The 13893-nt window shown below is 35.8% G+C and overlaps 1 protein-coding gene across 2 annotated transcripts in view; it reads left to right on the top strand.

Moving 5' to 3' along the window:
- Positions 1–11301, top strand: part of LOC149799331 (cyclic AMP receptor-like protein A) — a 55694-nt gene extending 44393 nt beyond the window's left edge. Inside the window, exons 12-14 of one of the 2 annotated variants that reach the window (XR_016421159.1) lie at positions 2543–2690; positions 3089–9078; positions 9129–11301. Coding sequence is in view for 1 of the 2 variants with exons in the window: in XM_089958638.1 (XP_089814764.1) it covers positions 2543–2690; positions 3089–3163 (223 nt within the window). In the remaining variant the exon portion in view is untranslated. Of the gene's footprint in view, positions 1–2542; positions 2691–3088 lie in introns of both variants that reach the window. The other variant, XM_089958638.1, reaches the window with a different exon arrangement.
- The last annotated feature ends 2592 nt before the right edge of the window (positions 11302–13893 follow it).

Raw genomic sequence — 13893 nt, 5'->3', positions numbered from 1 at the left:
CACTATAGTGTTGGGACACAACTGTATAGTGTCCATCAGTTTTGGTTTTACAAATACACAGCATGCAAGCAACCTTTTACATTTACCATATTTACCACCTTACCATACTTACTAGTCTCTGCCTGCTCAGACTGTATCTTGCATGGAGAATTTGTGGCTGTCAATCAGGGGGAAAAAAGGGCAGTTTTTATATCGTCCCTTCATAAAGTATTGATATCTCTAAGATGTGCACAGTGTAAGAGAGACACTAGGCTATATTGTATTTAGAACATTTGTTCTAATATAAATTTGCTGTGAAGGTGTCAATCAAAATGCTTTGTTTTCATTATTAATTTTATTTAGTCTTTGTCAACACCTGCAATTCATTTTCACCAGGCCCCAATATAACTTTCAATAGCATAGCAATGTAAGCTGATTTTGATGGGGTCATGCAGACTAGATATTTACCAGATTACCATATTTATGTCTCTGTAATATGCACCTTGCTGTAATTAGCACAGTCTCTGATCTATTGTTGTATGCTATGTGGGCAAATATAATTTCATCTGAAATCATAGAGAGCATGAACAGCCTATGCTTACATCTTCTGTTCTCTGCAGTGCTGGTTGATCACAGCTCATATGAAATCATTGAAAGTATGAACTTTTTAGAGTCATGTCTGTTATGTGATGTTCTGGCAAATTACTGTTTGTTTGATTTCATAGATAAAATGAACTGCTTAGACAGAGATCAACTGTTGTATGACATTCTTTCAGGTCATGGTTCATTTGATATTGGAAAAACAAAGAACCTTGACCCAGATCAGCTGTTGTATGATGTGCTGGCTGATCAGTGTTTGTCTGAAACCAGAGAGCATGAACAGCCTGGACTCAGATCTACTGCTTTATGCCATGCTGATAGATCACATTTCATCTGAAATCATGGAGCATGAACAGCCCTTGCCAATCACCTTTCATTTGAAATCACAGAGAGAATGAATTGTGAGAGACAGGTCTTTTGTTATTTGATGTTCTCATTTAAAATTATAGATAAAATGAACTGCTTCGACTCAGATGTACTGTAACTATATGACATTCTGGCAGGTCACTGTTCATTTGATATTGAAGGAATGAAGAACCTTGATCCGGATCTACTGTTGTATTGTTTTCTGACAAGCCACTGTTCATTTGAAATCATGTAGAGAATTGACAGCATTGACTTAGCTGTTGTATGATTTGCTGGCAGATCACATTTCATAGGCCCAGATCTACTGCTGTATGATTTGCTGGCAGATCACAGTTTGTGGACCCGGATCTGCTGTTGTATGGTGTTCTGGCAAGTCACTGTTCATTTGAAATCATGTAGAGAATTGATAGCCTAGACTTAGCTGTTGAACGATTTGCTTTCAGATCACAGATCATAGGCCCAGATCTGCTGTTGTATGATTTGCTGGCAGATCACATTTCATAGGCCCAGATCTACTGCTGTATGATTTGCTGGCAGATCACAGTTCATAGACCCGGATCTGCTGATGTATGGTGTTCTGGCAAGCCACTGTTCATTTGAAATCATGTAGAGAATTGATAGCCTAGACTTAGCTGTTGCATGATTTGCTGGCAGATCGCAGATCATAGGCCCAGATCTGCTGTTGTATGATTTGCTGGCAGATCACAGATCATAGGCCCAGATCTGCTGTTGTATGATTTGCTGGCAGATCACATCTCATAGGCCCAGATCAACTGCTGTATGATTTGCTGGAAGGTCACAGTTCATAGGCCCAGATCTGCTGTTGTATTGTGTTTTGGCAAGTCACTTTTCATTTGAAATCTTTTAGAGAATTGATAGCCTAAACTTAGCTGTTGCATGATTTGCTGGCAGATCACAGTTCATAGGCCGAGATCTGCTGGCTTATTAGGATCTGTCATGATATGTCAATACAGCAGAATTCAATAGAAATTGTCCCATACATCTAACCATCAATCAGGTCAGCAAGTCTTTCCATCTATCTCAGCATGTTAAACAATTGGATTTTCACAGCAGATATTTTAATTGGCATAATTGAATTTCAATTGTCAATTTCATTGATTCAGTCTATCCAGCTATTTAAATGTCTCTGTTCACCAATCCATCCATATGTCTATCAGTCTGTTTGTCAATCTGTCGACCTACCAGTCTGTCCTCCCATGTACCTCTCAGATGATGATACAAAAGCACCTGAAACATAACTGATATTCTGTTTATTCTGTTGAAATTATAAATTTATTTCTGTATATGAATTGGCACATGGACCCTTTAACCTATTATCCTTTTCATATCTTTATTTGTGTGTTTCCATATAGAGAGAGAGAGAGAGAGAGAGAGAGAGCTGTGTGTGTGTCTATCCATCCATCCACCAGTTCCATCTTTCTGTAAATATCTCACAACCTACCAGTCTGTCTGTCCACCCATCCATCTTTGTCTATCGACCTATCTTTCCATCTATTGGTTTATTTATCTATTTATATGTCCAGCTAGCTATCTAGCTACCTACTTCATTTTCATACTTTTTCTTTAATTTTTACAGAATTCAGAATGCCATAGATCCAAGCCATGCCATCTTTCCCTTAGTTTTACTGGCTTCAATAACTGTTCCCCTGCATGGAGCTCTGAATGCCCTGGTCTTCGGCATGGACCGAGAAACGTTGAAGAGACTTACACCTTTACATATAAGGGTATGTTTTTGTAAATTTACTTTCATCATTACAACTAATGGTATACTTGGTAATGTGTGTGTGTGTGTGAGAGACTTATTTCATACCTGTTTAATTATATTTCCTATTTAATCACAACTTTGAGATACACTTATAGGAATAATAGAAATAAAACGCATTATTATTTAATGTTTATTCTGTTTATGAAATAGTTTATTTATCGTTTTTTAAAGAAAATTAGTGCACCTAGAAATCTGAAGTTTTTTTCTTATATTGTTTCAAGATAATATGTGACTTCCAAGCTTCAGTTCTCTTTGCAGATACTACTGTTCTTAGGTGTGCCTGCAGTTCTTACTTTGATGTATATAATTTTTGGTATATTAGAACTCTTGTTATTAATATTTATTTTCATTCACCAGATGGCATTTCAGAGCCATTTTAAAATGGGTTCAGAGATTCATGAATTTCCAAGTGAAGAGGTTACAGAATACTGATGTCTACTTGATCTGCAAAAAGAGGATTATAGCAAGCTATGCGACTGACTGAGATTAATCATACAAGCGATCACAATGGACTGTTTTACCTTACCTTCTTTAGCTCTAAGTGTATGGGCTGCTGTGTATAATTTTATTGACAATTCAGCCAGTACCAATTAATTCAGCGACCAATGGAATTGGGGAAAACATTCCTTATTGTTAAAATTTCTTTTTCAGTATCTTGCATCTAAAGGTAATTTTATGTTAATGACAATTACATAATGTGTTAACACATAATTTGTTAAAAAGAGTCACACGAACAATTTTAAGATTTGAAATTGCAGAAAACCAATTTAAAAAATAGTTCTAACAAATATGGATCTGATTAACTTATTATTACAGAGCAGAATGGCATACATCACAGAGGCTTATGCTAAGGATATAATGAATTATTACAAAGCAGATTGGCATACATCACAGAGGATTATGCTAAGGATATAATGAATTATTACAAAGCAGATTGGCATACATCACAGAGGCTTATGCTAAGGATATAATGAATTATTACAAAGCAGAATGGCATACATCACAGAGGCTTATGTTAAGGATATAATGAATTATTACAAAGCAGATTGGCATACATCACAGGATTATGCTAAGGATATAATGAATTATTACAAAGCAGAATGGCATACATCACAGAGGCTTATGTTAAGGATATAATGAATTATTACAGAGCAGATTGGCATACATCACAGAGACTTATGCTAAGGATATAATGAATTATTACAAAGCAGAATGGCATACATCACAGAGGCTTATGTTAAGGATATAATGAATTATTACAAAGCAGAATGGCATACATCACAGAGGCTTATGTTAAGGATATAATGAATTATTACAAAGCAGATTGGCATACATCACAGGATTATGCTAAGGATATAATGAATTATTACAAAGCAGAATGGCATACATCACAGAGGCTTATGTTAAGGATATAATGAATTATTACAGAGCAGATTGGCATACATCACAGAGACTTATGCTAAGGATATAATGAATTATTACAAAGCAGAATGGCATACATCACAGAGGCTTATGTTAAGGATATAATGAATTATTACAAAGCAGAATGGCATACATCACAGAGGCTTATGTTAAGGATATAATGAATTATTACAAAGCAGATTGGCATGCATCACAGAGGCTTGTGCTAAGGATATAATGAATTATTACAAAGCAGAATGGCATACATCACAGAGGTTTATGCTAAGGATATAATGAATTATTACAAAGCAGATTGGCATACATCACAGAGGCTTATGCTAAGGATATAATGAATTATTACAAAGCAGAATGGCATACATCACAGAAGCTTATGCTAAGGATATAATGAATTATTACAAAGCAGATTGGCATACATCACAGAGGCTTATGTTAAGGATATAATGAATTATTACAAAGCAGATTGTGAGGAAGCTTGCCAGTAGCTTCTCGTGGGTCGGTGGTTCTTTCCGGGGTTTTCTCTGGTTCTTCCTCCACCATTAATACCAGCTGCCATGTATAGCCTATCATGTGCTGCAAAATGGCATTACACCCCACAACAACAACAACAACAACAAAGCAGATTGGCATACATCACAGAGGATTATGTTAAGCATATAATGAATTATTACAGAGCAGATTGGCATACATCACAGAGGATTATGTTAAGGATATAATGAATTATTACAAAGCAGATTGGCATACACCACAGAGGATTATGTTAAGGATATAATGAATTATTACAAAGCAGAATGGCATACATCACAGAGGCTTATGTTAAGGATATAATGAATTATTACAAAGCAGATTGGCATACATCACAGAGACTTATGCTAAGGATATAATGAATTATTACAAAGCAGATTGGCATACATCACAGAGGCTTATGTTAAGGATATAATGAATTATTACAAAGCAGAATGGCATACATCACAGAGGCTTATGCTAAGGATATAATGAATTATTACAAAGCAGATTGGCATACATCACAGAGGCGTATGCTAAGGATATAATGAATTATTACAAAGCAGATTGGCATACATCACAGAGGCTTATGCTAAGGATATAATGAATTATTACAAAGCAGAATGGCATACATCACAGAAGCTTATGCTAAGGATATAATGAATTATTACAAAGCAGAATGGCATACATCACAGAGGCTTATGCTAAGGATATAATGAATTATTACAAAGCAGAATGGCATACATCACAGAGGCTTATGCTAAGGATATAATGAATTATTACAAAGCTGAATGGTAATGAATTACTGATACAGCTAAAAATGTAAGCCGACTTGAGAAGTTAATCATTAAAAACATTTTATTTTATGACATGATTATGACTCCAGTAAAGGCAAGAAATATAAATAGTACATTCTTTTATTGACCTTAGGGATGATAGAGCTAAACATGCTTTAAATGATCTTATTATCTGTATGTTGCAATTAGAGAGTTTTATATATGATTCTCTGCTCAGCCCCAGACCTGCTCTACCCTTTATGGCACAATGGGCCTAAACCAAAACCCAAACAAAAAGTAAATCATTGTGTACTTTGCATGTTGCACTGTTTACATCAGTGTAGACATCAATAAATGTAGATTGAGATGATTGGTTTCTTACTTTTCTCCTTCGTTCTGTTGACCATAAGTTACAGTTGCAAATCTACCTCTTTGTATATGTCTATCATTTATTTCTTGGGAGTTATTGTCTTGTATGTATTAGTCAATGGTCACTGTATTGACATGGTTCTTTAGCAACCTATCCTTGTTTGCTTGTAAGATATGTCATATTCAAGAATAAAATGTTAACTTTACTCTTATTGTATTTAAACCAATTTACACATATTTTTATTTTTTTGTTGCATTGAGGTTTTTAATTATATATTAAGAAACACCAATGCATGTCTAATTTGTAGATTATTTGTGAACTGTGTCAATATTTTACAGTTATGTTTTGTTGATCCAATGCATTTGTTTAAGTCAATTATTCTGATGTATTTCATTTATCTTTTTATGATATATATTTATATATGTTATGTTTCTTTTATCATTAAGAAGAATGGAAAGTTTTTGAAATTCTTTAAACAAAATGTTTGAGAAATAATACTTGACCAAAGCTTTAAGCAATAATATTTTAACTTAAATTTGCAGCATTATTTATGGCAGGTTCTGAAACTCAGTGGGTTGATTCACATTACATTAGGAATATTAGCAAATATTAGGAATGTATTCATCATGTAACAAAGTAGGAGTCATGGCGGACTTCCATGATTTGAAATTGCATATAAATCATTTAAGTTCATATTCAGTAGAAACAAACTAAAGCAGAAACTAATAAAGGGTTGAAATTACTAGGTCGCTAAAACACTGACGTAATTAAAAGACCCGTGAACGTGTCATATGATAAACATATGATCCTATATTAAGCTTATGCACATGGCATAGTTAATAAAGAAAGGACAATTTATACATACTACAGACAGAACCAGAGACATGGTAGACATCCGTGCTCTGAAACAAGAGACATAACTAAGCAGAAACTAATACTGTGTTGGAGTTACTATGTCAATAAAACAAGACACTGTCGTAACCCCATGTTAACAGAAACAGTGTATACATAATGTAAGCAAAACAGGAGTCATGGTAGACTTCTGTGCTCTGAAGTTGCATATAGAACGTTTAATTGATATTTTGCTGAAATGACACAAGAAATATAAACTAAAGCAGAAACTAGTAGTGTGTTGAAATTACTAGGTTGCTAAGAAAACCACTGTAACTAACAGATCAGTGAAGTGTCATCAGAAACATAAGGCCCTGTTTTAAACTTATGCTGCAGGCTTAGTTAATAATTAAACCACAATTCTGTCAAAACAGCGTGAAATGACTAAGCCTAATTATTAAGCAGCTCTACAGAATTTCACTGTTAAGAGCTCCATAACAGAGTAAGCAAATAAAGCCAAAAATATGCTAACTCGTAATGACCCTGTGTAAGGTAACGTTAGCATAGTGGGATGGTAGTCCTACAAGATGAAGTCCTGAAAAGTGACAACTCTTTCATAAAAAGGGGCAGAAATTATAAAATAAATCATAAAACCTGCAGTAGATCAATAAATCCACACCTTAAATGCAAAATGAATGTTGGATGGGTCCATAGGAACACTGAAAGTGCTGGATTTTGGAGACTATTGCACAGCGTGTGTCGGAGCAAAACTGAAAACTGGTGACTGGTAGCATTAAGGGGAGGTAATGGGCTAGAGTTGCTGCCCTTTGTCTATCTAAACGGACAGGATAGGACAGTTTTCATCTTTAGTAGGGCTAGATTCGTGATGTAACGTAATGTGTTTGGGGACTGGATTCTTGGAGAAACAAAATTTACTTAAAAATTTGCTTTCTGGTTAATATTTTGAACACCACTCTACTTAGAGTGTCCGCCTTGGATGTGGGAGGTCGTGGGTTGAAACCCTGATCAAGTCATACCAAAGACTTATGAAATTGGTACTAGATGGTGCCTTGCTTGGCACTCAGCATTAAGAAGTTAGTGATGGGACTGACCAGCCTGGTCTCAGGATAATGTGACTGGGTGGGACATAATGCTACATGTCTGCGGCATGATACCCCAGTGCTAGACATCACTACAAACTGCATGACTGAAAAATTGTTAAAGCTATGTTAAAAATTAAAATTACACATGCAAACACACACACAAACTATTTTGAACTTGGTTTTGGAAGTATTCATTTCCTTGCTCCTCCCTACTCAATTAAAATCTTTTTTTTAAAAGAAGACAGCAGATCTGGATGATAGTATATGATCTTTAACCAGGAAATGAGAAATATTGTGACATTCCACTGAATTTTTAGTCTGTGAGAACAAGAAAATAAAAAAATGCATATATTTTTAAAAAAATATTATATAGTTTGATGTCCCATGGATTTAAAATGAGGACAGTGATCATGATCATACACAATAAAATAATGACTGAAACTGATTTAAGGATAAAAACAATATACTTTATATGAACAATTGTAAGTTGTTTCTTCTAACTGTAATAAAAGAGCTGTGACTCTAATTATACATAAGTGTATATACTAAACATTTATTTTATTTACACAGTGTGATATTTCAGATAGAATTGTTGCTTTGGCATAGCTGACTCACAAGCCCAGATAACTTGTCAACCAGAAAAATGTCAGACATGTAACTCGGTAACAATCTTTTTACAGGTATTTGTAAACATGCTTATATTTTAGAACCAACTAACCTCAGATTGCGGGGAGGAAGGTATCATATGTGAACAAAATTGACAAATTTGCTTTATTTATTTTTTCTTTGGTCAAAGTAGACTTCGGCACATATTTTGTGGGTCTTTGGCACATATTTTGGGGGATCATAATAATCTTTAATGTTTTACATATTTTGAGTAGACCTGTCTAAAAAATCATTGGAGAGCAATAAATACACAATAACCGATAAATATAAAGATATTTATTTCATTGTGCCTTTTTAGTTTATATATTCATTGGTGGGTATTTGTGTGTCTCTTGCATATGTGGTAGGTATGGACTTGTTGTTTGAAGAGCGAAATTTTTTATATTTTTCCTGGTACAAGATGTATGTCATGAGATTATTTACTGTTTTACCTTATATCTGTTTGGGAATTTTTGCAAGACTTGAATTTAGTGTTATAATAGTTTCACAGCACTTTGATCAAAATAATGGCTATATCCTTAATGATATTGTAATGTAATATATCTTTGATGTAAAATGATGTTTTTTTATTTAAATGGCAATTTCTGTTGCCAGTTTTGACCGATGTATTGTATATGAGATAGCGTAGGCAATTTCTATTTCCAGTTTTGACAATATATTGTATATGGAATAGGGTAGGCAATTTCTGTTTCCAGTTTTGACAATATATTGTATATGGAATAGGGTAGGCAATTGCTGATAATATATTGTATATTTTGGGGGCTTTCATTTGATATATTTAATATCAAATTCATTTGGTATTTTTACCCAGTTTAACCTCATAATCTGTACTACTTATTAGAAATCTCATGCTTGTTTGATACATTTCTCAGAAGGCTGTTAAATAGGGGGTGTTTCCTGCCTCCCTCCCTTATTGGGAGATTTCTGGGATCATCCCATGCTATAAATCTTGTAGACTTGGATTATCTCAAGTGATTACTTTTGTTAGGATACATGTAATTTAAAATCAGCAACTTTCTTTATACTTGACTTAAGCTGTGATCAACCCAGAATACTTTTAGGTGGTGATCAGGTCAGAACACAATCCTATGTGGGGATCAGCCTAGCATTGATTTACTTGAGTTGGAGTAAGTCCAGCATATACTCTAATGCTGGGATCAGCGTAGCACAGTTTCTGCTTAATTGGGAATCAGCCCAGAATCTAATGCTGGGATCAGTCTAGCAGAAAACGTACTTTAACTGGGATCAGCCAAGCACAGACTGGGAATAATCAGTCATGTACAGTGTTTCTGTCAGATTCTAGCTCATGAGTAGCCCCCATTGAGAGAGCTACAAAAATACTTGTATTCAGTAGTGAAGTTGTTGGTGTGTGTGTGTGTGTGTACACATTGCGAAATAGAGATGTATGTTGAATTGAGGGAAAGAGAATGCAATATAATCTTGTGACCTTTATTTTTGTACAAACAATGTACATTATTAAACATTTTATTGTTAAAGGCTATATTTTTTTGTTGAATATAACATGATAATTACTTACTTTTAGTTTATACAACTTGGTGATATTAATTGTAATTTCACAGAGCCTCGTTCAGAACAGGCTTTATGTTACTAATAACCAAAGGGAAATGTTAATAGTATTGCAGACTCTTATGATGGTATCCAGTTAGAATAGGGAAATGTTAATGGTATTGCAGACTGTTATAATGATATCCAGTCAGAATAGAGAGATGTTAATAGTATTGCAGACTGTTATGATGATATCCAGTCAGAATATGGAAATGTTGATTGTATTGCAGACTGTTATAATGATATCCAGTCAGAATAGGGAAATGTTAATAGTATTGCATAATGTCATGATGATATAGAGTCAGAATACGGAAATGTTAATAGTACTGCATACTGTTATGATGATATAGAGTCAGAATATGGAAATGTCAATAGCATTGCAGACTGTTATGATGATATAGAGTCAGAATATGGAAATGTTAATAGTATTGCAGACTGTTATAATGATATCCAGTCAGAATAGGGAAATGTTAATAGTATTGCATAATGTCATGATGATATAGAGTCAGAATATGGAAATGTTAATAGTACTGCATACTGTTATGATGATATAGAGTCAGAATATGGAAATGTCAATAGCATTGCAGACTGTTATGATGATATAGAGTCAGAATATGGAAATGTTAATAGTATTGCAGACTGTTATGATGATATCCCGTCAGAATATGGAAATGTTAATAGTATTGCAGACTGTTATAATGATATCCAGTCAGAATAGGGAAATGTTAATAGTATTGCATAATGTCATGATGATATAGAGTCAGAATACGGAAATGTTAATAGTACTGCATACTGTTATGATGATATAGAGTCAGAATATGGAAATGTCAATAGCATTGCAGACTGTTATGATGATATAGAGTCAGAATATGGAAATGTTAATAGTATTGCATATTGTTATGATGATATAGTCAGAATATGGAAATGTTAATAGTATTGCAGACTGTTATGATGATATCCAGTCAGAATAGGGAGATGTTAATAGTATTGCAGACTGTTATGATGATATGGAGTCAGAATAGGGAGATGTTAATAGTATTGCAGACTGTTATAATGATATCCAGTTAGAATAGGGAAATGTTAATAGTATTGCATACTGTTATAATGATATCCAGTCAGAATATGGAAATGTTAATAGTATTGCAGACTGTTATAATGACATCCAGTCAGAAAAGGGAAATGTTAATAGTATTGCAGACTGTTATGATGATATCCAGTTAGAATAGGAAAATATTAATAGTATTGCATATTGTTATGATGATATAGAGTCAGAATACAGAAATGTTAATAGTATTGCAGACTGTTTTCTTATAGATAAAGAGCAATAACTCTAAATTTGGCTTTATTGTGTTGGACAGTGATTTCATTCTACAGGTTGTATATACTGTTTTTAACATTTGAGTAACTCTGTCACCTTATGAACTTCACCTATCATCCATTTAAGATCATGTTACAACATGCTATCATTGAACTCGTGTTGTCATTTATGAGTTAGAGTGACACTGACAATTTTTGCTTACTCCGTTAGAAACAGGTTAGTATTAGTGGGTTAGTAACGTGCTGATTTGCTAATTTATGCTTTGTTTTCTCTTGTGTTGTTTCAATAGAAATGTCAGATAAAATGTGTGAAATGCAAACAGTTCGCAACAAAGAAAGACAACCATGACTCTTGCATTATATGTACTAAGTGTACATCGTCAGTGCCATGCATCATGTGTAATATGTTGATAGAGGAAGTATGGGCTACAATATTAGTGAGTTATTAACATGCTGCATTGCTAATTTATGCTCTTATGTCTTATCAGTAGAGATGTATACTAAATGCATGAAATGCAAACAGTTCAGAGCAATTGTCCAGAAGGCATCAGAAGGAAAGGAAGTATGGAATAAGTTGAGTAAAGATAACATTGAAGGTCTCAGTATACATTCAAAGCTAACCTCCTTTGTGAGTCTTGTTGGGTGATGCTAGAGTCCCTCCCCAGCCTAAGTTTATTGCTTGCTATTTCCAACTCATTGGTGGAATGTTCCCCCAATTTCAAGCTGCCGAGTGGGCATAAATCCACCCACATATCTATTAAGGCTATTAAGTCAATATGCATGGGGTTTGTACTGGATTCAATGCATTCATTTCATAATATATGCTTTCCGTCACTGGCCATCGAGCTGACATTGGCCATCCAACCATCCTATGATGTAGACTTATTTGATAAAACAGCCTTCCAACTAGGATTTACAGGGATCATAGTGACAGATCCATCCGTTTAGCCAGACCATTAGCAACATTATCTTACTGTGATGGAAATTTTAGTGAGAAATCTGTCCATCCAGCCAAGCCTTTGGAGCAGCTGATACCAGTGATAGCCAGACTGTCGTCTATACTTCCAGTATCCAGGCCGACCATATGACAGGCAAACCAGCCAGCCAGTATGTTCACTGCTTTTTCACATGCGAGAGTAAGTGACATTTCGAAAGAGTCATTGATGCCACCTGTTACGGCTTATCCAGAGCTATACGCAGAACCACTCAGGACTTGACACACAGTATGTGTGACAAAGTTCCTACAAATCAGCCATACTCAGATCCAACCATGGAACAGACTGAATTTGGCTTCAAGGCCGCAGTCGAGAAAATATATAGGGTGTTGACTATTCGGAATGCCATCCACCTCCTACCTGTCCTCAAGACTATAAAGCATCAGTATATTTCGACGAGGAGGAAGAGACGCTATCCTTTCCACTCCTTCCCTAATCGGCTAAAATTAAGGTCATCAGAAACAGGCTGTCGGGTAGAAATGGTGACTTGAGGAATTCTAAGGCTTTTTCTTTCTTTCAGAAAACCAAGTATCAGCCACTTTCTCATCTCGCTGGTACAAAACTCGCTCAGATGCCTTCAGTACTGATCTCGGGGTCCTCGACAAAAAAATTATAGCAGCAGTTTCGCATGTCTCCTCCGTCGTTTTATAAAGTGGATGAGACATGTTCCATAGCACATAAAACCTAGTCCGGAACGTTGCGCTATGTCGTCAATGTTAGATTTGGCCACGTTGGCTATTTTCCGACTCTTATGAGAAATCCAGCAATTACCATGCTTGAGGGGCGACAGCCAGGATTGCTAGGGTCATTAACCGGGCAGCTCACCATTCTATGGCCAATGCGCTTACTGCTGAGTCCAACTTGGACCTGATGACACTTTACGCTTGTCTGCGGTCCACGTCGCTCAAGCCTCATTACACTCTGGCTTACAGTTTAGGTCACCATTGCTCTTTGGAGGAAAAATTAAAGAAGCTCGGAGGAAGGCAGCTTAGGAACTGCCGCTAAAACTCGCCACTGAATCAACACAGGCATTTCAAAACAAGCAGCCCCTCCCCCAGTCCCTACGGAGGGACGATAAGCGGACTAGGGACAAGGGATCGTCTCAGTAAAATGTGTAATATAGATCGCAGCCCAATGTCAAGAGATAGGCTACCCAAGCAATGAGGCAACCTTACAAGTTTCTCCACCTGCCTGTCTCTTTACTCTGGACACTGACCGACCCTCTCCACCGTTCGCAGACAGCCTACCTGTGGGTGGCCGCCTCCTGAAATGTCATGCTCACTGGATTACCATGTTCCATCAGAACGATTAGGTGATCGAGGTTGATTCAGAGTGGCTTCGGATTTCATTATCCACCCCTCCCCTTTCCTCATCTCCCCTCTTCACGGACGTACCTTCCGATCGGAAGAAGGGTGTCTTTCTACAATAGGAAATACGGTCACTCATCGAAAAACAGGCGGCGGAGATTGTGCAAAAACACAATTGCCGGGTTTTTATTTCAGGCTGTTTACTATTCGGAAGATGAACGGCAAGTTGAGGCCGATTATCGACCCAATTCGCCTCAACCAATACATTTCGTCACCGAAGTTCAAGATGGATACGGCGAAATGAACCC

Source organism: Sinohyriopsis cumingii, chromosome 5, assembly GCF_028554795.1.
Source record: "Sinohyriopsis cumingii isolate HCF-2022 chromosome 5, ASM2855479v2, whole genome shotgun sequence".
NCBI classification, from domain to species: Eukaryota; Metazoa; Mollusca; class Bivalvia; order Unionida; family Unionidae; genus Sinohyriopsis; species Sinohyriopsis cumingii.
This window is presented reverse-complemented; position numbering and strand designations above follow the sequence as displayed.